Here is a 26233-nt window from a genome sequence, read left to right as displayed (position 1 = left end):
ACTCTTGGTTAAAAATTCTGTTTGTAGTATCTACTTCGGTACTAAGAGTTTAGTTTACTTCAATGCCTACAGTATGAGTTACTAAATTTCAACATTTTTTTTTTAATTTTTTTTTTCAACGTTTATTTATTTTTTGGGACAGAGAGAGACAGAGCATGAACGGGGGAGGGGCAGAGAGAGAGGGAGACACAGAATCGGAAACAGGCTCCAGGCTCTGAGCCATCAGCCCAGAGCCTGACGCGGGGCTCAAACTCCCGGACCGCGAGATCGTGACCTGGCTGAAGTCGGACGCTTAACTGACTGCGCCACCCAGGCGCCCCAATTTCAACATTTTTAATTACACACATAAAAGAATACATTGTTAATATTTGTGCTTTGTTAACTTGAAATATTTTAGACATTAAAAAAAGAGCCTGAATTGCTGCTGAAAACATAAAACAGTCAAAAAAATTCTCAACCAACAATTTTAATGATGAAGTAGATGGATGTCCTTGTCCAGAAATATGCAAGAAAAACCTGATTTTACTAAACTATAATACTTGGTAGCCTAAAATACAAATTATTAAATAATACTATTAATTTTCCTTTACCTATGAGGCTTCCCTAAAAAAACAATTAAAAAAAACCTAAAAAATTTTAAAAAGAAGAGAAGGTCATCTAAGTGGGTATTAATATCAGACACAATCTTTGCTACAGAGCTCTGATACTTACAGTCTCTTTTCCTTGGGGATATCAAAAGATGCGGCCATATTCATTAGGGTTGGCAGGCAGTGCAAATGATGGCTATGTGAATGAGGAAGAATTGTATTTGCCTAAGATGAAACATAACATTTTTTAAGAGTTGATAAGTAGAAATATTTTACTCTAGAATATCCATAGATAAAATACTAAAGGCTTTACTCATGAAATTAACTTAATGACTTTCCAGTACACTTATTTATAGTTTTTTATCTTATCTACTTTCAACAAGGATGAGACAGAATAAAGATACAGACTCACATTAATAAAACTCCAAATTTTATAGATCCTATATTATAATTTTATAATTTTTAAGCAGTAATCAATTAAATTCAATTCTTAAATGATTTAAAAGGATTACATATCAAAACTTAGATCCAGTGCTATAATTAATCCTGCTTTCTAAACAAAACCCACCACTCAATTTGCTTTCTATCAATGAAGAAAGATAATGAACAATGAACTAACACCAATATACTTAAAATGACCAGCTTTTATATTTCAAGGGAATCATAGAACTCTGGTCAGGGAGGAAAGGAACAGATGAAATTTATTTTTAAAAAATCCTTCATTTAAAAGCAACTAATTCTAGATATTGATAACCTTATAGAAAATGATATACTAAGAATTAAAATAAAAATCAGATCTGAGAAACCTGTAATATTACTTAATTCCTCCATGGATAGGCTGAATGAGAATGCAGCACACGGCTGAACAACTCCCTGATAAACAAGACAGTTCTTTTTTTTTTTAGTTTTATTTTTATTTTTTTAACGTTTTATTTATTTTTGAGACAGGGAGAGACAGAGCATGAACAGGGGAGGGTCAGAGAGAGGGAGACACAGAATCTGAAACAGGCTCCAGGCTCTGAGCTGTCAATACAGAGCCCGATGCGGGGCTCGAACTCACGGACTGCAAGATCATGACCTGAGCCGAAGTCGGCCGCTTAACCGACTGAGCCACCCAGGCGCCCCAACAAGACAGTTCTTAAACTCTGTTAAATTCTCTTTATCTCACTCACAGAGCCCAGCTGCTATGTGGAAAAAAAAAAAAATACAAAACACTAGGGGTGGGGGAGGACTGAAACAACATAAATAAAAAGTATTCTGCCAATAAGAGAAAACCATAACATAATTTTAAAATATCTGCCACAGGGTTACTTCTTCCTTAATGAATTTAAAGTTGTTCCTTTTATTTAGCATTCTATTAACAAATAGGTGACCTAGAAACAGGAATTTCTATCTTGCAAACAATCGGTTCTCCCATTCCTTGATTTGCTGGGACTAGAGGATGGTCAGATCACTTTATTAGCTCCTTTTTTCCAGAAGTTACTTATGTCACAAAAATCAAGGCAAAAAAAAAAAAAAAAAAAGATTCTCACCCTCTAAACCTCAACCCACAAGTGTGCAGAGAAAAATGTGTTCAAACAAGGGAGTTCTATTTAGAAAATTTTCACAAAGTTTTCTAAAATTGAGGCACTATTTGCAACAATGTGGATGGAACTGGAGGGTATTATGCTAAGTGAAATAAGTCAGAGAAAGAAAGATATCATATGTTTTCACTCATATGTGGAATCTGAGAAACTTGACGGAAGACCATGAGAGAAGGGAAGGGAAAAAAACTGTTACAGAGAGGGAGGCAAATCATGAGACTCTTAAATACAGAGAACTGAGGGTTGATGGGGCGAGAGGGGAGTGTGGGGAAAATGGGTAATGGGCATGGAGGAGGGTACTTGTTAGGATGAGCACGGGTGTTGAACGTAAGCGATGAATCATGGGAATCTACTCCCAAAGCTAAGAGCACACTGTATATGCTGCTTGTTAGGCTAACTCGACACAAGAAATATTTAAAAAATATAATGAATAAAATTCAGGCACTGATTGCCATATTATTTCTACTGCTACCTGATAAAAATATCTAGTTTTGTAATTTCTTGCTTATTAGGCAGAATATCTTTCTGAGATACATTAAGATTTATAGGACTCAAAATGTCAGTATCAAAAGTGACTATAAAAATCAATATTCAGTACTTATTAAAATTTTTTTTATTTTTAATGTTTTTTATTTATTTTGAGACAGAGACAGAACATGAGCAGGGGAGGGGCAGAAAGAGAGGGAGACACAGAATCTGAAATAGGCTCCAGGCTCCAAGCTGTCAGCACAGAGCACGATGTGGGGCTCGAAGTCACAGACTGTGAGATCATGACCTGAGCCGAAGTCGGACGCTCAACAGACTAAGCCACCCAGGCGTCCCAATATTCAGTACTTTTTAATTTTTACATTTGTTCCATTTATAAAACTAGCCTATACATAAATACACACACACACACACACACACACACACACACACACACACACACACGTATAGATAAATACAAGGCATCAAGGCTCTTTGCAATGTAAAGACAAATAAAAAATGAACTTTACTTTTTGAGGTACTACAAAGTAACATTATTAAAATAACCTTTTTATAAATTAAAACAGTAAATGGTATGAAACATAACCAGGAGTTGTGAACTTACCATATGGAGAAGCTCTCCTAAGAGGATGGTAGCTCTAACTGAGATATGGTCATCACTGTTTGTTATCACTTCAACCAAGCCCTTTGAAAATAAGAAAGAAAATATTATAGTTGCAAAATAGTATCTAGGAAGAAATGTATGCATCGTATATGCCTGTTGCTCTGAAAGAACTCTGGCAGAGAAAATTTTAAAAAATAAAATAAAGTTAAGGTTTATTAAGTCTTGCCTCTAGAAGTCCATTACGAATAAATGCAGAGAGTATCAGCGCCAAGTAATTATCCATGAGGTCTGGCCTAGAAATAAACACAGCACAGAAACAGTTTAAATACTGTTCAATAGATTACATAATTGAACATAAAAACAGTAACTAATAAATTTGAACTATTTCTCAAAATTCTACCTGGATCTGGCACGATGAGGAAGAATAGTTTTTGCCTCGGCTGCTACAAAGCCATCTGAAAGCCTCCAACTGTCTTGGAATCTGCCTGGATCTAAATAGTTAAAACCAGGTGGTTAGAAAAAAATGAAAAAAATCACTAAAACATATCAGTTAACCATCAGCTAGTCAGGCTATAAATAATGTTTTAAAATGTTAGTTAAATAAATAGACTGAAAAGGCATACAGAAAAAACTGATTTCTTGATGTACACAGATCTAAACTTCTTTCATTTTGGGACTTAGGAGTCACTTGGCTAAAACGAAATGAGAATGAGATAATCTAATCTGAGAATGACATCAGTTTCTTATCTCCTCTCTTCCTTTCAAATTTGTCCATCTTTCTATTAATTTCACTGTTCATATGCAACAGCTAGGGTCATGGGAAAAAATTTTTAATTCCTTATTTTTAGAAATTTATTTGACATTTTATTTTCATATCAATTCCATGATGATGCAATAAGAAGATGATATTTAATATTTAGTTCACTATTTTGCTTCTAAAGGACTCTGCCTCTATCAGATAAATCATTTAAAAAATTACAATATAGGAACAGACACAAATGTACTTCGATACTTACCTACACTAAGCAGTGCTTCTATGAATTCTTCAGTCACAACAGGTAGAGGAAGACGAAATATATCATAGAGTACTTCAAGCAAACCTCGCTACAAGTGCAAATAAATACAGTCCATTTATTTTTATGGAATGAATCATTTAAATTAAGAAACTAAAAAATTGAAAAGATTTTTTTAAATGTCCTATTCACAGAATAAATTACTGATAAAGACAAAACTACTGTATGTTAGAAAATTACCAAAAAAAAAAAAAAAAAAAGAAAAGAAAATTACCATATCAGGCCTATATTACACAAGAGATAACCACAGCATGCTTACTATATACACGATTTAATCTTTCCAATAAATCTTTTATTATCCCATTGTAGTAGATATGGAAAAATAGATTTACAGGTTAAAAGTAATCTTCCCAAGGTCATGGAGCTATCAATACTAAAATCAGGAGTCAAATCTGAGTTGGCCAGACTCCCAAAACCATGTTCTTTCACCATCTGCTAAGTAAGCAGTCAAGTGAATTGCCCTAACCTTTAGCTCCCTGCTTATAGGTCTTTCCATCTACAATCACATCCTTCCACTTCCGTTCTAAATGCTTTTCACTTCACATTAAGCAAGGCACCATTGGCTAATATTTTCTAATATTTTTAAACTCCAGGTTTGGTTCAAACAAAGAAAAACAAGAAAAGGGCAAATTTATTCTTTTGAACACAATTAAAACAAAAACATTTACGTGGAGAAGGAAGAACCACCAAAGAATTTTTTTCCTCCAATTTCAATTTGTTTCAGCTGTTTAATATAAATTGTTATGCATTAATAATTTATGAATATATCTAATAAGCATATAAATATTAAACTAATTTTAATCAAAACCGCCACTCATACACATTATGAAAACATAAGTTAGAAGGCATAAGATACATAAATACTGTATTTAGTTTTTACTAAATATATTTCTGTACTGCTTGGACCTTTTATGAGAATGCCCTTCCACATTGTTTGCATTTTTTAATGAATAAAGTACAATTGATTTCATATTTTAATCCAGTTTTTAATACAGCCACAGTTCCTAACAACATCAGTATTTCAAATTTTTCACATTATCCTTAGGGTTCAACTAAGCAGTATACATTTATTCATGTATTTGTTTAAAAATTTTTTTTAATGTTTATTCATTTTTGGAGAGAGAGACAGAGCATTAACAGGGGAGGGGCAGAGACACAGAGGGAGACATAGAATCTGAAGCAGGCTCCAGGCTCCGAGCTGTCAGCACAAAGCCCAACACGGGTTAGAACTCAAGAACCATGAGATCATGACCTGAGCTGAAGCTGGACGTTTAACTGAGCCACCCAGGGACCCCTATTCATGTGTTTTTTTAAATGACCTATGATATAGAATAAGGAAAAGGCAACACCTGAAATAGATTTTTTTTTTTTTGAACAAATAATCTCCTCTGTTAAAAGCCTAGGAATAAAACAATTAGAGTAACTTTTACCTACCCTTATTTCCATATTTGGTATACAAAGTACTCCAATTAGAGACTGGATCCCAGAGTTTCCAGGTTTGCATAAATTAATAATACCTACAAAGGATAAAAAGGGAAATTACTGATTTGAATTTCAAAAAAAAATCTATAGTATTCATAATATAAAATCTGCAGTATCTTTCCAAATAATTTCCCAAACTGTGCTATTATTTGGTTATCAGAAGTAACATTTCCCTGTTGACTAGAGATTATTAGTAACTTTGTCATTTAAATTCCTTTTTCTATTTGTTTCATACCCAAAAATGTTCATGAATCTGTCTACTACTCCTGTTTACTGATGACTGGTTTTCAGAAAGTAATACCAGAGAGAGTAAGACAACATTCTGTCTTTCTTATATAATACCTTCTTAACCTAAAGTGGAGTGAAAAACTTGCTTGGCTTTTGTCTTTTAAAAGTTTAATTCTAAAATTTATTGAATGCACAAAAGGCTGTACCTGACAGACTTCAATTAATCTTTATAGATCAAAATTTTAAGTGAAATAATTAAATCAAACAATTTTAAGCACATTATTATGTCACAAAGGAAGTTATGTGAAGAGCCAATAAACACAGACAAAATATTCAATATTCAGTCATTGGGGAAATCCAAATGACATTCCCAATGAGATACCACTATACACCCATCAGAACGGCTAAAATTAAAGACAACACGAAATGCTGGCAAGGATGCAGAGCAACTGGAACTCTCATACACTGACGATGGGGGTACAAAATGGTGTAAGTATGCTGAGAAAAAGTCTGTCAGTTTCTTACAAAAAAAACTAAACATGCATAAACATTGTGACCCAGAAATTCTGTTTGGGTATTTACCTAGAACAAATGAAAGCTCATGTCCACAGAAAGACTTTTTAATTGCTCTGCTAATCATTAGCACACTGACTTACAAATAGACCATTTTAGTAATTTTGTACAAATCCCTCTGACTCTAATAATAATGTATAAAGTTAAGACTAGGTTAACATCTAAATCAGATGATGCAATAGTAATTTAACATATGAAGAAATAATCAAGTTTTTCTTACTGGATGTTAAAGCAGCAGAGTAACTTACCTGCCCATGACCGGAATGTTGCTATGATTCCCATTTTACTGGCTAGAAACCTCGCTTCTCTGTCTTCTCTGTTTGAAAGTGGAGCAGAGACCCAAGAAATTAAATGTTAAAATAAAAAAGTGTGATTTTTTTCTACTGTATTAGAAAAAAACCTATCAACATTTAAATGTTCACACAGGAAATAACATGTTAAAAAAAAAAAAAGATCTACCTCAAAGAAAATTACCCAATTATATACTGACTCCCACCCCAATTTAAAATTCCCAACATACTGGTTTAAAATAAGTTATAAATTCCACTTTTAATTTAGTTCGACTTTTTCTACTCTTTCTGAAAACTATTCTTAGATACCTCATTAACACCTTTAATTGAGCACTAGAGGGGTGCCTGGGTGGCTCAGTCAGTTAAGCGTCCGACTTCGGCTCAGATCATGATCTTGCGGTTCGTGAGTTCAAGCCCGCGTCGGGCTCTGTGCTGAGAGCTCAGAGCCTGGAGCCTGCTTCAGATTCCGTGTTTTCCTCTCCCTCTGCCCCTCCCCTGATCACACTCTGTCTCTCTCTGTCTCTCAATAATAAACGTTAAAAAAAAAAAAAAATTTGAGCACTAGAAGCAGCAACACCCTATTTAATAAGTATCTCTGTCACAAGGCTTAGCAAAGAAAATTACCTTTTACTTTTGCCACATGTAATCCTTTAAGTATTTATTTATTTAACCTCTATTCCTAACGTGGGGCTTGAACTCAAGACCCCAAGATCAAGAATCACATGATCTTCCGATGGAGCCAGCCAGGTGCCCCAACATGTATTCTCTTTACTTGAAACTTCTTGCCCAAATTTATTTGAACATTTCTAACAAGCAAGCCCAACAACCCATATATGCACTGATATTATTAAAAAACTAGATATTAATATCAACAGCTGCTTTCTTCTCTTAAAATTGTATATCCAAACTGTCTCACTTGTTCTTTCCCATACAATAGTTCATGACCACTAATTAAGCAATAGAACTATTTACATTCATTATATATTTTCCATGTATGGCTTATGGCCAGTTTCAATACTTAATAGCAATCTTACACTATTTATGCCACCTCAACCCCACCTCTATTCTGTGTCTGTTTTTTTCTGTGCTATCTTTTTTCTTTCCTAATAAAATCCTTAAACAGGTCTGAGAATACAGAAATTGAGAACTTAGAAAGCAAAAACAGAGGGGATTAAAAAAAAAGACAGAAAATCAAGTGAAAAGAATGGTGAGTAATCAGAGTCTACAAAAGAGGAATGAAACACTTAACAATAAACACAAACAAACCACCCTAAGCTTGGCAGCATCAAATAAATGAGAATGCAACAGAAACTGAAATGAGGAGATGAGGTGGTGAAAGAAATGAGAACTGGACAACTATGGGATAAAGCTTCTGGTGCTCCTTCTCTTAAAAATGTTAGTGACAAGGGAGCCTGGATGGCTTTGTTGGTTAAGTGTCTGACTCTTGGTTTCAGCTTAGGTCATGATCTCACGGTTCCTGAGTTTGAGCTCAGTGTCAGGCTTAGCTAACAGTGCAGACCCTGCTTGGGATCCTCTGTCTCTCTAGGGGATCTCTGTCTTGGGATCTCTGTCTCTCGAGAGGAAGAGAGAGAGGGAGAGCGAGCAAGAGAGGGGCCCTGCTCATGCATTCTCTCTCAACAAACAAACAAACAAACATTTAAAAAAATGTGAATGACACACCTATAGTGACTGCCTGGTAATCCATTCTCTAACATATTCAATAAATTTGTAGCATTTTTTTTAAAAAATCACTCATTTCCTTGTTTCCTGGCCATAATGTACCTATACTCTAGGAAATACCCATACTCTAGGAACTTAATGAATATGTAGAACCAAACAGGTAAGGAAGGATTTTGGTGGAATGTACTTTTCCCTCTCCAACTCTAAAAAAATACCCAGGCTCATCTCTCATTCATCCTGGTAGATAGAACTCTAAAAAACGTCCTCCAACCCCTGAAGATTCTATGCCTTAATCCCTCGACACTGTGAATATGGTATCACTGCCACGTTGTGACTAATTTATGTTATACAGCCTGGCAGATCATCTGGTAGACTTGATCTAATTGGAGAGCTTTCACCAGCTGGTGGTAGAAGAGAAAGTCAGAGAGATTCAAAGTAAAGGGTTCCAGGAATTTTTTTCTGTTTGAAGACAGAGGGAGCCATGTGCCAAAGAAAGAGAGTGGCTTCCAGAAGCTGAGAGTAGGCCCAGCTGACAGCAAGGAAACCGAGAACTCAGTTTTACAATAGCAAGGAAGTAAATTCTGCCAACAACCTAAATGAGCTTGGAAATGGATTTTTCATCAGAATCCCCAGATAAGAGTTGTGCAGACTTATGACCTACTGAGCTATGAGTTAATAAACTGATGTTATTTTAAGCTGTTACGTTCATAGTAATTTGTCATGTAGCAATAGAAAGTGTATTTCTCCCATCAAGAAGGACAATGCTAAGTATCATAAGGAAAAGCCAAGAAAGGGGCTAAAAGAATCCCAATCCATAAGGAGTAAGGTTTGAGAAGTCTTAGAGAACATCTTTTTTGATTTCTTAGCTCAGATCATGAAATGTTAGGGTGTGATGAGTCCACAGGGATAGAAGTGATTAAAGATCTAAAACCACTATTTCATAAAAATGAAAAAAAAAAAAAATCTCCGTTTCGTAATATTCTAAAACTTAAGAATTTTAAGTTGTATACTATCTATCAAGTAAGTACTTATTTATGTCTGCAATCAAACAATTCTACTAGAAAAACACTTCATAATATATTTATTGTAATTATGCCCTCTGCAAAATCTTCACAGATAATACATTAATACATTGATAATACACTGATTCCCTGAATCAATTTACAGTTATCTCAGAATACCTAGTGAACATGTGCTTTTCTCTCCAAAAAAAACTCTGAAAATTACCCTATTTCTAGAAAACAACCTTTTCTCTCTCTCCTTTTATTTCCTTACTAACTTTACTTTCAAAATTCTACAGAGTATATCTTTCTGCTTACTCAGTTTGTTAGGGTAGCTCTTCATTCTATTCCCTTTCGTTTTTCATTCTTTTAGTCTCTCAATGCAATTATGCTAAAAATACATACAAGAGAAAAACAAAGATCTAGGTTTCTACCACAGCCCATCTTATATTTTTTTCATTAAGAGCTTAATTCCAAGTCTTTAAATTTCTCATAGCTTATTTTTAATTTTTTAAACCACAGTTAATTATATTATGAGAACTATAACATAACTCCATGAAACAGGAAATTTATTTAAATTTACATGTTCTGGCTCTACAAGCAATCAGGCAAATCTAAAAGCTTTAAGAGCAACACACTTCCTTGTAAGTTATTAGGAACCAGTGGTACTTACTTGAGTTGTCCTTCAGCTGTATCTGGACTATGTCTGTAGTGAAAATCGGTATAGGGTGCTAAAATTCGCTAATAAAAATAAAGGAGAAAAAGAAGAAGAAAAATGGTCCTTATCATAAAATGCATTCTTCCTGTAATAAGTTAAAGTTAATTTCACTTATCTATATCTTTGATTGGGTATACTATTTGAGAGACTTATTTCTCCAAATTCATCATCAAGGAATATACTTGAGTGATTTTTTTCATGTACCAATCGAATTTTTTAACTTTTAAATTGAGGTGTAACTAAGCACAAACTAAGCACATTCCTGTAACTGGCACCAGAGGAAGAAAACATTAGCATCCTTAAAGTCTCCTTATTCCTTCTTTCGACTCAGTCACTACCTACCCCCAGATTATTATCCTGACTTTTAAAACTATGACTTAGTTTTGCTTCTTTTTGAACATTATTAAGTGGTTTTATTTTATACATTCATTCTTCTTTTCATGCTAGTATAAAAAAATCCAAGTCATTTTGGTATATTGCTCTTGTGTTCAGCAATCTTGCTAAACTCACTCATTTTAAACTTTTAACCACTGTATCAGGTTTACCATCCCTCCCATTGTGCCTCCTGCATTACTGTGGTCTAATTTTTAATATTAAACAGAATTTAAAATACATAAGACATTATTAAAATGACTTTTGCCAATCGGTATTCTTTTATATTTAGTCACCTCTGTGCCTTTTCTATCATGCATCATTCCTTCCAACATTTCCTTATTTGTCTTAGATCATTTTCCTTCTGAGGACTCCCCTTACTCTTTCATTCTTTGTGTGTCTCATTTTTTTAAACAATAAATATTTATGATCTCATATGGTTTCTGTGAGTCGGGAATCTACTAGAGGCTTAGGTATGCAGTTATGGTTTAGGGTCCCTCACAAGACTGCAGTCAAAATACTGTCAAAACTAGAGTCACCTGAAGACTGTTTCAAGATGGTTCACTCACAATGTGCTAGTTAGTTGGCAACAGAGCTCAGCTCCTCCCACATGTACCTCTCCCCTTGGGCTGTTATAGTGTCTTCCAGACATAAGGGCAAATAATCCAAGAAAGCGTACTGTTTCTTTACATTCTCTTTGGTCTTTTCTTCATTTTTCTTAGCCTCAAACATCTGTATTTTCCCTTTGTTTTTGAAAGACATTTTCTTTGGGTTAGGCTGGCGTTTCTTTCTTTGGGTATTCTAAAGATACCATTTTACCATCTCCTAGTTTCCATGATTTCTGTTGGGAATCAGCTATCAGCTATTACGTTCCTTTGAAAGTGATGTCTTTTTGTTTTTTCTTTTCCCCCTGGAGCTGCTTTCAAGATTTTTATTTATCTTGGTTTTCAACAACCTTACCATGATGTGCATACATGTTGTTTTCTTCATATTTCCTTATTTGGAGTTTTCTAAGCTTTGTGAACATGAAGCTTTATCACTTTTAGAAACAGAAGTTCTGGCCACTGTCTCTTTAGATATTTGCTTCTGCCCATTTTCTCTTTCTTCTCTAAAGACAAAGTTCTGTTTTATCACTTTTGTTGTGTTCTGTTCATTTCCTTCTTGTCCCCGCTCCGTGCTTTACCCTGGATATTTTTATTGACTTTTCCTCCAATTTACTAATAATATCTTCTTGTCCAAAATGAATTTTTCATGGAGTTCAGAATTTCAGGTATTCTGTTTTTCAGTACGAGAACTTCCATTGAATTTATTTGTATATTCCAATTATCTGGTGAAATTCTCCATTATTTCATCTATTTTCTTCCTTCATTTTCCTGAACAAATTACTCATGGTTGTTTTAAAATCTTTTCCCTCTACCTGCACTACCTGGATCACCTGTGGGGATGTTTCTCTTTTGGGTTTTTAGTCATATGGTTGTATCTTTTTGCATGACACTCAAATTAATAAGTGAATGTCAGGCATTGTGAATATTATAAAAGGTCTAAGCGATGTTATCTCAACCAGAGGTGGTTTATCCTTTCCTCTGTTAGGTAGATTAATGGGGGCTGGTGGTGATCATCTTATCCTTATCACCAACCGAGTTAAATTGAGACTACCTTGTAATTCTGAGACTAAGTATACCTTTGGTTTTCCTATGTTCCTGAAGTATGATCTTCCGGTGCTTTCAACAGAGCTTAGCCACTATTTCTCTCCTCAGCAATAAGAGACTAGGGATCTTTTCTACATATTTCCTAAGTTTTGAACTTAGATCTTTAGCTATCCACCCAGAATGGCTTCAGAATTTGGGAAGTGTCAAGAACAGGAAATCAGCTATGAAAGATCCAATTCTGTCACCTTAGTACCACACAAATGCCAAAAGCTCTTTTGGTTTTCTGATCCCAGCAAAGGCCTACCTGGATTTTCAGCTTCTAATTATATGTTAATCAATAAGTGGCCCCAAGAAAAAAAGTAGTTGCGTATGACCAGTGTAAATTCACTACTTTTAGGCCTTCCAACTTTTGCCCACGGCCCCTCCTACAGGCCATCTGCAATTGCATGCACTGGGAGCTGCAGCATATTCCACCATGCTTTCCTCAGGACTGGACATCACAGCCTTTGCCCTGCACAGTCTTGTTTCAGCAAATGTCTAAAGGGGTAAATCAGACGTGGTCTGAGGAATTTTCCTGTTTCTAGGCTTGTCACTCCATACCTGCATGACTGCCAAGTAAGTCTGGTCTTCTACCAGGCCCACGTCATGTTCTTAGCTGTTAGCCTAGGCCCCAAATCTGCAAATGCCCCAAAGGCACCTCTAGGTGCTCAGGGCAACTCTCAAAGAATCTTCCTTGTCTAGAATTTTACTGCTTACACAGCTCTATACTGCTTTAAATATATGACTTTCCTAATTATTCAGCTTTTCTAGTTTCCATAACAGATGCTATGAGCTATCCCATTCTACTCTGAAGTAGGAGTTTAAAAAATACATTTTTTAAAATTTACTATAAAAAAATTACAATTAATTTACAACCCTGATAGACTGTCTATTCTGATAACACTATTATATTAAATCCATACATTTTTCTGTCTGAGGCTAAAACGTATCCCAGATAGTAGAAATAAATGCCAGGGTAAATTTAAAAAGGGATTTTTAAGATGAGGAAGATTTGGGGCTAACAATAGAGACAGTAGCAATGAAAACAGTTCTTCTGTATGCAGTAAATGGAAATCAAAGTATCAAATCAGAATCACATTTTGTAACATATAATTAATAAAAGTGAGGACAATATTCTCTTGGCACACTATATAATGATGATGACTAATATCCAGGGTAACCAATATTCGTTGAATATTTACTATGTGCTAGGTATTAAATAAAACATTTTATGTACATTAGAATCAACATATATAAAGTACCCAGAAATACTGTCTAACTCATTATAAGCATTACATGAGTGTCGGCTGGTGTTACTACCACTACTATTATTATAGTATTTACTGTTCACAATAAATCTTTTGAGTTGAAAACCATGACCTTCATTTTACCTAAGCAAAAATGGGCCCAAGAAAGGCTTATAACTTAGCCAAAGTCATAAATCTAATAGGTCACTGAGCAAAAAATCAAAACCAGATCTGTATAGTACAAAGTCTATGCTCCAAATTACTATGCTATTCTGGGGAAATCTTGTTAAAGGAAAAAAGAACTAACATTTGTGGCTTTAAAGAAGTATATACAAGCAAAGATACTAGTGTACTTAAATGTCTGCCATATTCTTTTGAGGGTTTTTTTTTTTTCACTTCAGTCTTTGCTAATCTGCTTTACAATTACATAGGAATAATAAACAGGCCTATTATATTACCTTCCTTTACTATAATTGTCTCACCAATGCTAAAATTATAGTTTTTCTACTTGATTAAAAAAAAACAGGCTAAACATATCAAAAGTGCTAGTTTATTCCCATTGGACTCCCATTAATAATGAACATATTTGAAATCACTTAACTAAGGAGAATATTGTACTTAAATATGTTAGTTAATTATAAAGGCTGTCACTTTTATAACCTCAAATATTTCTACTAGCCCTAATAAAACCAGACTACAAGATTTAAGACAACTTTCATAAAATAATTTAGACAGATACATAACAGAACAATACATCTTTTATACCTTGCATAATTTCATACCCAAATATTAAATTGTAAAGTATTTTAAAAACAAAGATTCGTACTCTATTTCTTTGAGTTGCTAACAAGTATTTCCAAGTTCAGAGAATTTTAGCATGGGTTAATAAGTAAGTAGTATATAATTAGCAGGAGTTATTCACACAATGTACTAAAATTCTTAAAAAGAAATGGTTCTCTTAAACAAATGTGTATGTAACCTGACTTGTGCTCAAATTTGATTAATAAAGTTTTCACAGATAATAAAAAACAACAACTTCACTTTACATGTTGATGAAATATCCTTGAGAAGACTATTTTCAATTCAGTCCAAACTGAATGAGTTATAAAATACTGCTGGGGATAAGCCAGTCTTCATTAATTTAGGTTTGGTAATTAATGCTGTGCTGCATCTGTTAACTTAAAAATTTCAAAGTATGTACTTAAAGTCATATCTTAAAACTAGAAAAGGATATTAAAGTTCCTACCTCTAATTCTACATCAGCTCGCACATATTGTCGGGTCTTTGGATGATTAAGTAGGTGCAAAATTGTAGTAATGAGGGCCTCATTTATTCGACTTAATTGGCAATCGATCACATTTTTCAAGATGGTGTTTAGTCCACCTCGAAGGGCCACCACCTCTGGATTCTGAAGTGCTAAAATAAAAAAGAAAAACTTAATAAATTTACGTAGGAGATAAATAATAAAAAGTAATAAATCGGGGATTTTATTTTGAAACTTAATTTCCTTTCTTACTTGAAAAACTTTCTAGTCAAAGACATTTAAAACATGAATAACATATATCTAATAAGAGTCACTGAATATACCTCCCCAAACCCTGAATTTTTTTTCACGTCTCTGAATTGCTTTTTCTGTGTCTTGTCCATATTTTACTGGAATAGTTCTTCTTCCATATCAATTGCAAGAAATTATTCAACCAATTTCAAACCTTTTATCTGTTTTGCAATTTAACTTCAGATTTTAAGCTCAGAAACAGCTCCCTTAAAAGATCAGGCATTTTCTGATCATGTGCGTACATACGTGTGTTTTAAATGAGTTCATTGACCACCATTTCAGTTTTCAATCTGTCAGGAAATTGAGTTTTGCATTGATAGCTCAATTTTTTTCAAATGTTTAATCAATTATCCCAGCATGTTTCCCAACCTGATTTTTATCCTTCTGATATACTAAAATTTTCTATTTACCAGAGTCTGCAACTCAATTCTTTTTCCTTTTTTCTCTCTTAATAATTTAGCTTAATAGCTTTTTAAAAAATAAATTAATGGGGCGCCTGGGTGGCGCAGTCGGTTAGGCGTCCGACTTCAGCCAGGTCACGATCTCGCGGTCCGGGAGTTCGAGCCCCGCGTTGGGCTCTGGGCTGATGGCTCAGAGCCTGGAGCCTGCTTCCGATTCTGTGTCTCCCTCTCTCTCTGCCCCTCCCCCGTTCATGCTCTGTCTCTCTCTGTCCCAAAAATAAATAAACATTGAAAAAAAAAATTAAAAAAAAAAATAAAATAAAAAATAAATTAAAAATAAAAACCTTTCCATTCTCTTCCATTTATTGTCTCTCAAAAATGTTTACATGGTTGGATCTCTCCAGTTTATTCTAGCTTAATTTTAGAATTAGGTTTCTTGTATTTTTTCTAAATTGAGGCATAATTACATATAGTAAAATCCACAGATCTTAATGCTACAGTTCAACAAATTTTGAGTAATTTTTATTCTCGTTACCAACATCCAATCAAGATACACAAATTTCATCATCCTAGAAAGTTCCCTAACACCACCCCTTCCACTACACAGACAACCAATGTTCTCATTTCAACCCATACAGGTTAGTTGTATATTACTGAGAATCAATTGGACAAATTCAAAAGTCAAAAGTAACCCCCCCCCCACACACACACACAAGTCTTACATATTTCTTACTAAGTTTATTTGTTATATACAGTTTTCTTTTCTCCTTTGGAAATAGTATCTTTTTCTATTATACTTACTGATTATTGCAGAAACACAAAATAAATCTATCAAATCTATACTGTCACATGTTGCCACTGTATTGAATTACTAAAGTTCTGTTTTTCAGCTGATTGAGTTTTCCAGATATATCATCTACAAAGAGTATCTTCTTTCCAACACATAAACTTCATTTATTATTTAAACTTACTAACTTGGCTGAAAGTTTTTAGCAATACAAATTAGGATTTAACGTTTGTAGTATTTATAGTGATCCACCATTAAAAATAATACAGAATGTTGGGGTGCCCGGGTGGCTCAGTTGGTTAAGCGTCAGACTTCGCTTAGGTCATGATCTCACAGCTTGTGGGTTCAAGCCCTGCATCGGTCTCTGTGCTGACAGCTCAGATCCTGGATCCTGCTTCAGATTCTGTGTCTCTTCTTTCTACCCTTCCCCTGCTCACGCGTGCGCTTGCTCTCTCACAATAAATATTAAAAGAAATTTTTTTAAAGAATATAGAATGTTGATCTGAGATAAATATTTTAGAATGTAAACAAAGGAGGCTTCTAATTATTTTACTTTATGTATGTGTATAGGTATGTGTGTGTATACATGTATCTATGTGTATATGTATATAAAATGATAGTTTCATTAAAAAATTGGTAGGTTTACATATTTTAATACTTTCATTTATATTATACTATATAAGAACTCTCTCTGTTCCTTGAAACAATTTTTTTAAGACAAAACTACCTGAATGAGTCTTTTTGGAGGCAATTATTTCATCAAGTACTTTTATGGTTTTTGATCTACTATTTTCTATTTTTAGTTGATTGAAATCCATTCATTTCAAATATACATAAAAATTATCTCATAATTAAAAAGCTCCTATTTTCTTCTTCATTTGTATATTAATCTTTTGTTTCTATGTTTTTCAAACAATAGTGTGTATATGTTTGTGTACCTGTGTATGTTTCTCTTCCAATTAACAGATTTTTTTAATGTTTATTTACTTTGAGAGAGAGAGAGGGAGCAAGAGCTAGCAAGAGCACGTGCACGCAAGCAGGGAAGGGGCAGAGATAAAGAATCCCAAGCAGGCTCTGCACTGTCAGTGCAGAGCTGGGGGCAGGGCTCGGATATCACCATCCATGAGATCATGACCTGAGCCAAAATCAAGAGTCCGACACTTAATTGACTGAGCCACTCAGACGCCCCTGACATAGATTGTTTAAATAATTTTTTAATTTTTTTTTTCAACATTTATTTATTTTTGGGACAGAGAGAGACAGAGCATGAATGGGGGAGGGGCAGAGAGAGAGGGAAACACAGAATCGGAAACAGGCTCCAGGCTCTGAGCCATCAGCCCAGAGCCTGACGCGGGGCTCGAACTCACGGACCGCGAGATCGTGACCTGAACTGAAGTCGGACGCTTAACCGACTGCGCCACCCAGGCGCTCCAATAATTTTTTTCTTTAATTAAGACTCTTCATTGTTGCTTTTGTCCTGCTTACCTTAAAATTGATTTTCTTTCCTTCTTTTTCTATTTCTTGGGCTCACGTACTCATTTTCAATGCTTTTTGCTTAATTATAAAAGCATCTTACAGTAAGTTAACTCTAACTATAGCTTTCCCAAGCATCCCATACACTGACATGTCAAATTTTTATTATTTTCAAAATGTCATTAATTAGGGAGTGCCTGGGTGGCTCAGGCAGTTGAGCATCAGACTCTCGACTTCAGCTCAGGTCATGATCTCATGGTTCATGGGATCAACCCTGCACTGAGCTCCGAGCTGGCAGTTGCCTGGGATTCTCTCTCTCTCTCTCTCTCTCTCTCTCTCTCTCTCTCTCTCTGCCCCTCTCCCAGTTACACACTCTCTCTTAAAATTAAAATAGACTTTTTTTAAAAAGTACTTAATTTAAAAAAAGTCCTTAATTAAATTTCTGACTGTCGTATTCTTCTTACTTTTATGTTTTGAAAGAGTGTGTGTGCAAGTGGGGGAGGCGCAGAGGAAGAAAGAGAATCTTAAGCAGGCTCCATGCCCACTGTTGAGCACCCCCGAGGCTCGGCTCAACCGTACAACCGTGAGATGACCTGAACCAAAATCAAGAGTCCAACACTTAACTGACTGAGCCACCCAGGGGACCCCTGACTTTGTCTTTAAATTCACAGGTATTGTGAACGTATTTCTAAATCTTCAATAATAGGGTCTGATTCTCTTATTTAGTTTAAATTCTGTCATTAATTTATTACACCAAGAGTGAATGTTAACCTATACCAGCTCTAATTTTGGTGGGGAAAAAAATTATCTTACCATTTAAAACTGTATTTTTTGGTTTGAAGTGAGGCTGAACTTTTTTTTTTTCAATATATGAAATTTATTGTCAAATTGGTTTCCATACAATACCCAGTGCTCATCCCAAAAGGTGCCCTCCTCAATACCCATCACCCACCCTCCCCTCCCTCCCACCCCCCATCAACCCTCAGTTTGTTCTCAGTTTTTAAGAGTCTCTTATGCTTTGGCTCTCTCCCACTCTAACCTCTTTTTTTTTTTTTTCCTTCCCCTCCCCCATGGGTTTCTGTTAAGTTTCTCAGGATCCACCTAAGAGTGAAAACATATGGTATCCGTCTTTCTCTGTATGACTTATTTCACTTAGCATCACACTCTCCAGTTCCATCCACGTTGCTACAAAGGGCCATATTTCGTTCTTTCTCATTGCCCTGTAGTACTCCATTGTGTATATAAACCACAATTTCTTTATCCATTCATCAGTTGATGGACATTTAGGCTCTTTCCATAATTTGGCTATTGTTGAGAGTGCTATAAACATTGGGGTACAAGTGCCCCTATGCATCAGTACTCCTGTATCCCTTGGGTAAATTCCTAGCAGAGGCTGAACTTTTTAAATATGTTTATTAGCCATGTATTTCTTTGAGAATTATTTATTTTTGCTACTGATCTGTATATGAGTAAGTTATTTGCCAATCATGTCTGTACCATTTCTTTCTTTCTTTCTTTGTTCTAGTACTGCATGTTTTCTTGTCTCCTTACAATCAAATCTATAGCTGCTGAAATCTGTTTGATTTTTTTTGATAATTCAAGACTCCTCTTCCTTACAATGATCAGATAAATATTCATCCATTTTTTACCCCGTTTTTTCCCCCATTTAACTCTTTAATGCTTCTGCATTTAGATTCTTCTTCCTTCTTTAATGTATGATGGAGTTTGTTGTTTTAACTCACATCAAGATACAGTGTGGTTAACTAATGTCTGAGACCCAGACTTTAAAGGATTTTATTCTAATTACTGGAATTTGGACAATTCCTAAAATCCGATAAGCTAAATTTTTCATATCTTTGTATCAATGACTAAGATTTCATGTATGAAAGGCATTTGAAGAATATCATATTCTTATATTCTTTCTAAAACACTCCATTTGTTGGGGCGCCTGGGTGGCTCAGTCGGTTAAGCAGCCGACTTCGGCTCAGGTCATGATCTCGCAGTCCGTAAGTTCGAGCCCCGCATCGGGCTCTGTGCTGACAGCTCAGGGCCTGGAGCCTGTTTCGGATTCTGTGTCTCCCTCTCTCTGACCCTCCCCCGTTCATGCTCTGTCTCTCTCTGTCTCAAAAATAAATAAACGTTAAAAAAAAAATTAAAAAAAAATAATAAAACACTACATTTGTATTACTTGAAGAAAATTCTGACCCAGTTCACATTTAAAAATGTTACATTCTTATATATATACTTTCTGAAACGCCTCATTTGTATTACTTGAAGACAATTCTGACCTAGTTCACAGATAATGGCAATGCATGCTCGGACCATTCTGTCTCTTTCTTGAAGTCCGTCATTTCCAACTGCTATTAATGAGTTGGCCACAGAGCTAGGAAACAAGGAAGCATTCACAGTAATCATCTGGAACAGGGAGGAATCAGAAAAAGAAGTTATTTATTTCATAACACATGTTTAAAACCTACTATGTTCAGATTGAGGTGTTCACAACCATAGAATATTTATAAGATCCAAGCATCAATTTTAATCTTCTTCTTCATGGGTACATTTCAAAGGATTACTAGATCTAATAATTAATGCAACAGATATTAATAATCATTACTATGGAAAAATGTTGGCTTTTTTCCCCTAATAGTTCAGACTATGAATCAGTTAACTAACAGGATGTAATGTTTCTGAGATTCTAAGCTCCTGTGGAGTAGGCACTGTATTTTACACAACATTTCAGAACCCAGACGAAGGAAATCAGTGGTAAACAGTTGTCAACACACTGCTGTACTATAACATTCCTGACTTCCCCTCATATAATCACCACCAAGGTATGTTCCACCAATTTACCTCATTATGCATACTCTTTCTCCCACCAAACTCTAATCTGGACCCTCATTCTTTTTCACTTTACTGCCAAAGATGCCTAATAATCTCCTTGTCTCTACCCATCACTTGTTGCTATGCAAACAGCAAAGTTAGTAATCCATAATCGATCTTTAATACTTCAAGAATTATGGTGCAAATAGTATGTATCTGGTGACAAAACTTTTTGGATGAATCTTACTTTAAATGAAAAGTTTAATTGGAATACTGAAAATAGATTTGGAATCTATTCCAAATTTGCAATATTGAAAATAGATGACATATTTTCAGTTTGGAAATCAGAAAGAAAATAAATTATGTAGTTAATTACTGTTTAATAAATAAAGACTATTTGGTAGATGAACTATTTCAAAATAACAGGTCCCTGGAGTGGGAATAATTAATCTGTACTAGATGTTATTGGATTTATAATCCTGTGTATCAAGGGCAAGTGATTTGCCTAAATGAATCCCTTTCAATTGTAAAAAATCTGTGATACGTTAATCTCTTATTACATGAATAAAGAAATAATACATGAAAAAAATTGATGGCTTCATTGCGGCTTCAATTAGGCAATGAGTAGAATTTCAATTGGATAAAGAATAAGAACAGCTGAAAAGCAGGAAAATTATATAGAAAATGAGTGAGACAAAACCCAGGAAAGATTTCCTGGATGGGGGGGGGGGGGGGAGGGGGGGGAATATCAAGAGACATTGAAAATGAACCAGCAAACAAAAAATCTTCCAAATGAATGAGACAGGTGAAAGAGAAGGAAAAATAACATGGATATTGCTTAATTATTCATGGAACAAGGTATCCTAAAACAACAAATGTTTCTTGCTTTTCTTTAAAAATAAAGAAGATTAATACTTATACAGAAAATTTTTAAACTTTTAAAATGCATACAAAAAACGACAGTGACCTAGCCATTGTAATATTAATATTAATTTCTACTAAGTCAGTTGCCAAGATGTTGCTGAAAAAAAAGAAATACGTACTTTGGTTGTTAAAATTACCAAGGAAATTACAGTTCCTCTAACCAATACTGGCCACTATTCACTCAGCAAGCATATTTTCCTTTTAACTCTATCTGCTTTTAGCTAAACCAAGGAGGACCCCTGAGCCATCATTCTTCCTCTGAGCCTGTATCCTACCACCAGGTATAAGCAATTTTCCTGCTCTTGGATTCACCAATGATATCTGCCTTAAATAACTCTGTTATTTCAGAACAGAAGAAAATAGTATTTTTCTTATAGCCTTACTAAATTGTAAAGGGTATGTTTACTTTTACTGGGCTGTTTTATAAACTAAATTGTAACGTGCCAAAACCTTTTACAAAACTGAAATAAGATATTTACTGAATAATTCAGAGAAGCTGAATTTAACTGTTTGAATCTACCTGGAATTGTCTTTTCTTCTGAATACAATTTTTAGAGCAGCAATTCCCAAAGAATGGTCCAGAAAACTAGGTCTCTAGGATATTTTCAGAGATTCTGTGAAGTTAAAACTATTTTCATAATAATACAAAGACCTTATTTGTCTTTTTTACTCTCCATCTCTCACAAGTATATACTGAAGCTTCCAGAGGCTCCATAGAATGTGAAATCACAACAGACTGAGTGCAGAGGCAAATATGACAATCTAGCTACTACCTTCTAGCAAGACAAACATTTAAGAGATTTTCAAAGATCTCAAGTAATGTCACTGTGTTCACTAAGTTTCTTTTTGGAAAATATGGTTATTTTTATAAAAATGTTTATATGTGATGGGCTTATTTTTAATATGCTAATATATATTTTAATTGCTCATGCATAATTCCTAGTATGACAAATATTGACATATATCAACTCAAATAACCAAAGTTATTTTTGTTCTTCAGAAACAAATTTGGTTTTCTTGAATTCTCAAAATCATGGCAGAAGGAGAGACTGTATGAGTAAGTAAAAACCATACATCTAATTTTTAAATTTAAATTTGAAGAGTCAAATCACAGTCCCAATGCAATAGTTCACCTGTAAAAAAATACTGTAATCTATCTTCAATATCACTCTTACTAGAATTGTGAATTTTTTTTAAGACACTCATCCATTTACTTCTTCCTTACTATGCTCACCTGTGGGTACCATTACTAACTACAAGCTGGACAATTGGAAGAAAAAGGAGAAAGAGGAGATCTAGTTAATGTACAAATTCTATGTTGCACTGAATTCAAAGGTGGGTAAAGAGGAGAAGGGTTAAAATTTTTAATGTTTTAAAAATAACTGAAATAATTTTAGATGTTTTTACATTAAAACAACTATATACTGCATGAGTCTCATAAATGTTTAGGATAAAACATAGTACCTAGGATGAAACATGAAAAATTCTTACATAAGCTGATTTCTAACCAAGTTAAAACTCTTAGTTCACGGTGTTCTTCTGCCATTAGGGTATCACATTAAATAACAATAAAAATTCCTTGAAAACCTCTTATTAGAAGTGTTACAGATTATCCTTAACATTATTGCAGAATTTAGATTTTGACCTTTTATCCTGTAACATGGTCTGAACTGCTTATTATAACTGCCTATGGATTGTATCCAAATTCATCTCCAAAACAACCAGCTTGTAACTAGTTGTGACATGCATTTAAATGGTATTAATTCTAAGCATACAAGTAACAAAAATCAGAGTGGGGAACAAGTAATTCTCTTTCTCCAATAACATATCAAAGCAGTAATTTCATTTACATGTCTATTACAGGAAGAAATACAGTAGTTCCTCCCTACCCCCTTATCCATGGGGGATATGTTCCAAGACCCCCAGGGGATGACTGAAACCACAGATGGTACTGAATTTTATAAGTAAACTATACTAAAAGCCTACTTTTGACTGGAAGTCTTACATAATCAATCAACACATATTTTGTATGTTATATGTATTATATACTGTGTTCTTACAATAACATAAGCTAGAGCAAAGACACTGTTAAGAAAATCATAAGGAAAAGATAATGCATTTATAGTTCTGTACTGTATTTATCGAAAAAATCCATATGTATACATATATTGTCTGTGTGTGTGTGTGTGTGTGTGTGTGTGTGTGAACCCACGAAGCTTAAACCCGTGTTGTTCAAGGGTCAAGTATACTGTTTTTTACTGTACCTACATACCTATGATGAAGTTTAAATCATAAATTAGGCACAACAAGAGATTAGCAACATTAACTAGCAATAAAATAGAACAATTATAACAATATATTGTAATAAAATTTATGACTGTGGTCTCTCTCTCAAAATATCTTATTGGACTGTACTCCCCCTTCTTGTGGTGATGTAAGATGATAAAATGCCTATGTGAGGACGTGTGTGAGGTGATGCTCTAGGTACTGTGACATAACATTAGGCTACCACAGACCTCCTGACCATATGGCAGAAGGCAAACCAAGCTTGACCTCGGGTAATCAAAACTGCAAATAAGGGGGGACTGATGTATTCTTTACAATGAACATTTTATCAAAAAATACTGTGCTAGCTGTACCCAATCACATAATCACACAAAATATTTATGCTTACCTCTAGGTTTAATAGGCCTATTTACCTCATATAAGTTTAACCAAGCAAAAATGTTTAATGAGAATTTAGCCTTTTTTCTAGAAAGATTTCATAAAACAGTCTAAATCTAAAAATGTAAAATATTTAGCATGAAAACCAAAACTCTGCCTTTTCTCTCAGACATAGAGCATACCTTTCTGACTAATCGAAGTGCTTGTGTCCTCTCTACCTCGTTGCTCTGCTGTATGTCAATGCACCTAAATAATACACAAAATATTTAATTATTGATAAAAAATCTTAGTAAACAGTTTTTTGTATAATACCACCAGATCAGACCCGTCTTCATAATGTTATATGGTATTTTAAATTTTAACACATGTGATTTTTCAATACCAGCAGATATTTAGTTAACTTACATCTCTCTAGCGATATTTGTTATAATAGAGCATTTCAAAACTACTTCATTTAAAACTCCAGAAAAGAAGAATATAGTAAATAATTTACAGAATTATGTACATCGATAGAGAAATAATGAACTTATAAAAAAGCTAAGTATCAGAAATCTACTAAAAAGATTATTCATCTATCTTTGATAAAATTCACAATTTTATAAAAACTGTGAAGGAAAAACTTTTCCAGCTTATGTTTTAGTTTAAATGTGATTTTTAACCAGAGCCTACATTTTATATATTATGACTAAGTTAAAAGTCATATACTAGCCACAGGAATTCTATTTTTCCAAATATAATTTAATATCTAAGTGCACTTCAAAACTTAATGCTCAATCAGATATCACTTATCTAACATTTCTCTGTAAAATTTATTAAATTACTCAATTTCTTAACAGTCATTGGTTTATGTAGCAGAATAACTCATTTTTATTTACGTTTCGGTAGTTCACTATTCTAATCAATACATATAGATAGTTTGCTACTGAGAAAGCATTTCTTCTATCTGAATACAATTAAATCTAAGACAATTTTATTAAAAAGTAAATAAACACAGAATCTCATTTCTGGCCACAACAAAGTAGCTGGATCAGACCAACCCTCCAGCCAAAAACAACTATAAAGATTAAGTAAAAAACTTCCTTAAAAAAGTATTTTAAAATACTTTTAAACTGTTAAAAGGGCAATGGATGATAATCTCTGAAAAGAGATGGACAAGCTCCACATCCAACCAGGCTTTGTCCCGAGAGGCACGTGTCAATCCCCACTTTTAGGGAAATAGAGTCCTAGCAGAAAACAGAAGTCTTGCAACACTGGAGTGACAGGTTGAACTTTGGTGCAGCCAATGTGGCTGTGACTTAAGGGGAAAAATCCCAGAGGAAAGAAAACATAGGAAAGTGAATGCAAATCTTCATGCAATCTCCTCTCCAAGGCACCTATCAATTCCTATGTTGTGTGGAAGCAGGGTAAAAATCCAAGAAACCAAACAAAAAGCTACTGCTGCAAAGCTAAGGAATTAAGCAGAAATTTCGGCAGGTGCATAATTCTCTACAATAGATAGTAGGACTCAAGGCTGGTCAAGGTGAAGAGGTTCTGCTAAACATCTACAACTATTACTTGAGATCCCAAATATAGCCACTCCATAGAGCAAAGGCAAAGCTAAAAGTAAACTTTAACGAAATCAGTGTGATAAGCCAACATTCTAGAATAAAGCTCAAGTGTCTTAAGAGGAAAACAGCATGATCCAAAGGCAGATATCCTGAATACATAATTTTTACATTCAATCATATAATAATATGAAGTATGCTTTAAAACAAAACAAAAGGCCAAGTCACCAAAATCCAAGAAAAGAAAATTACAACCAAAATAGAACACTGGTGATTCACATATTGTTGTTGTCCTAAGAAGGCTATAGATGCCTATGATAAATATGGTCAAAGTAAATAGAAGGAAACATGGAGAAATAAAGCAGCGACCTAGAATCTTTAAATAAGAGTAAAACAAATCATAGAAACACAGTAACAGAAATTAAAAATTCAAGAGACTGATTTACTAAGCAG

The 26233-nt window shown here is 34.3% G+C and overlaps 1 protein-coding gene across 7 annotated transcripts in view; it reads right to left on the bottom strand.

The window, feature by feature from the left end:
• The window catches only part of RICTOR (RPTOR independent companion of MTOR complex 2), a 122829-nt gene that overhangs the window by 37778 nt on the left and 58818 nt on the right, over positions 1 to 26233 (bottom strand). For all 7 annotated transcript variants that reach the window (XM_023238910.2, XM_023238916.2, XM_023238911.2 and 4 more), the window contains 11 exons: positions 24419 to 24482; positions 20117 to 20243; positions 14859 to 15028; positions 10261 to 10328; positions 6865 to 6932; positions 5768 to 5850; positions 4277 to 4364; positions 3661 to 3751; positions 3487 to 3553; positions 3261 to 3341; positions 712 to 812 (listed from right to left, as the gene is read on the bottom strand). In XM_023238910.2, coding sequence (XP_023094678.1) covers positions 712 to 812; positions 3261 to 3341; positions 3487 to 3553; positions 3661 to 3751; positions 4277 to 4364; positions 5768 to 5850; positions 6865 to 6932; positions 10261 to 10328; positions 14859 to 15028; positions 20117 to 20243; positions 24419 to 24482 — 1008 coding nt within the window. The remainder of the gene's footprint in view (positions 1 to 711; positions 813 to 3260; positions 3342 to 3486; positions 3554 to 3660; positions 3752 to 4276; positions 4365 to 5767; positions 5851 to 6864; positions 6933 to 10260; positions 10329 to 14858; positions 15029 to 20116; positions 20244 to 24418; positions 24483 to 26233) is intronic.

Source organism: Felis catus, chromosome A1 (genome assembly GCF_018350175.1).
Source record: "Felis catus isolate Fca126 chromosome A1, F.catus_Fca126_mat1.0, whole genome shotgun sequence".
Lineage (NCBI taxonomy): Eukaryota > Metazoa > Chordata > Mammalia > Carnivora > Felidae > Felis > Felis catus.
Note: the sequence above shows the minus strand (reverse complement) of the source record. Positions and strands in the feature narration are given on the sequence as shown.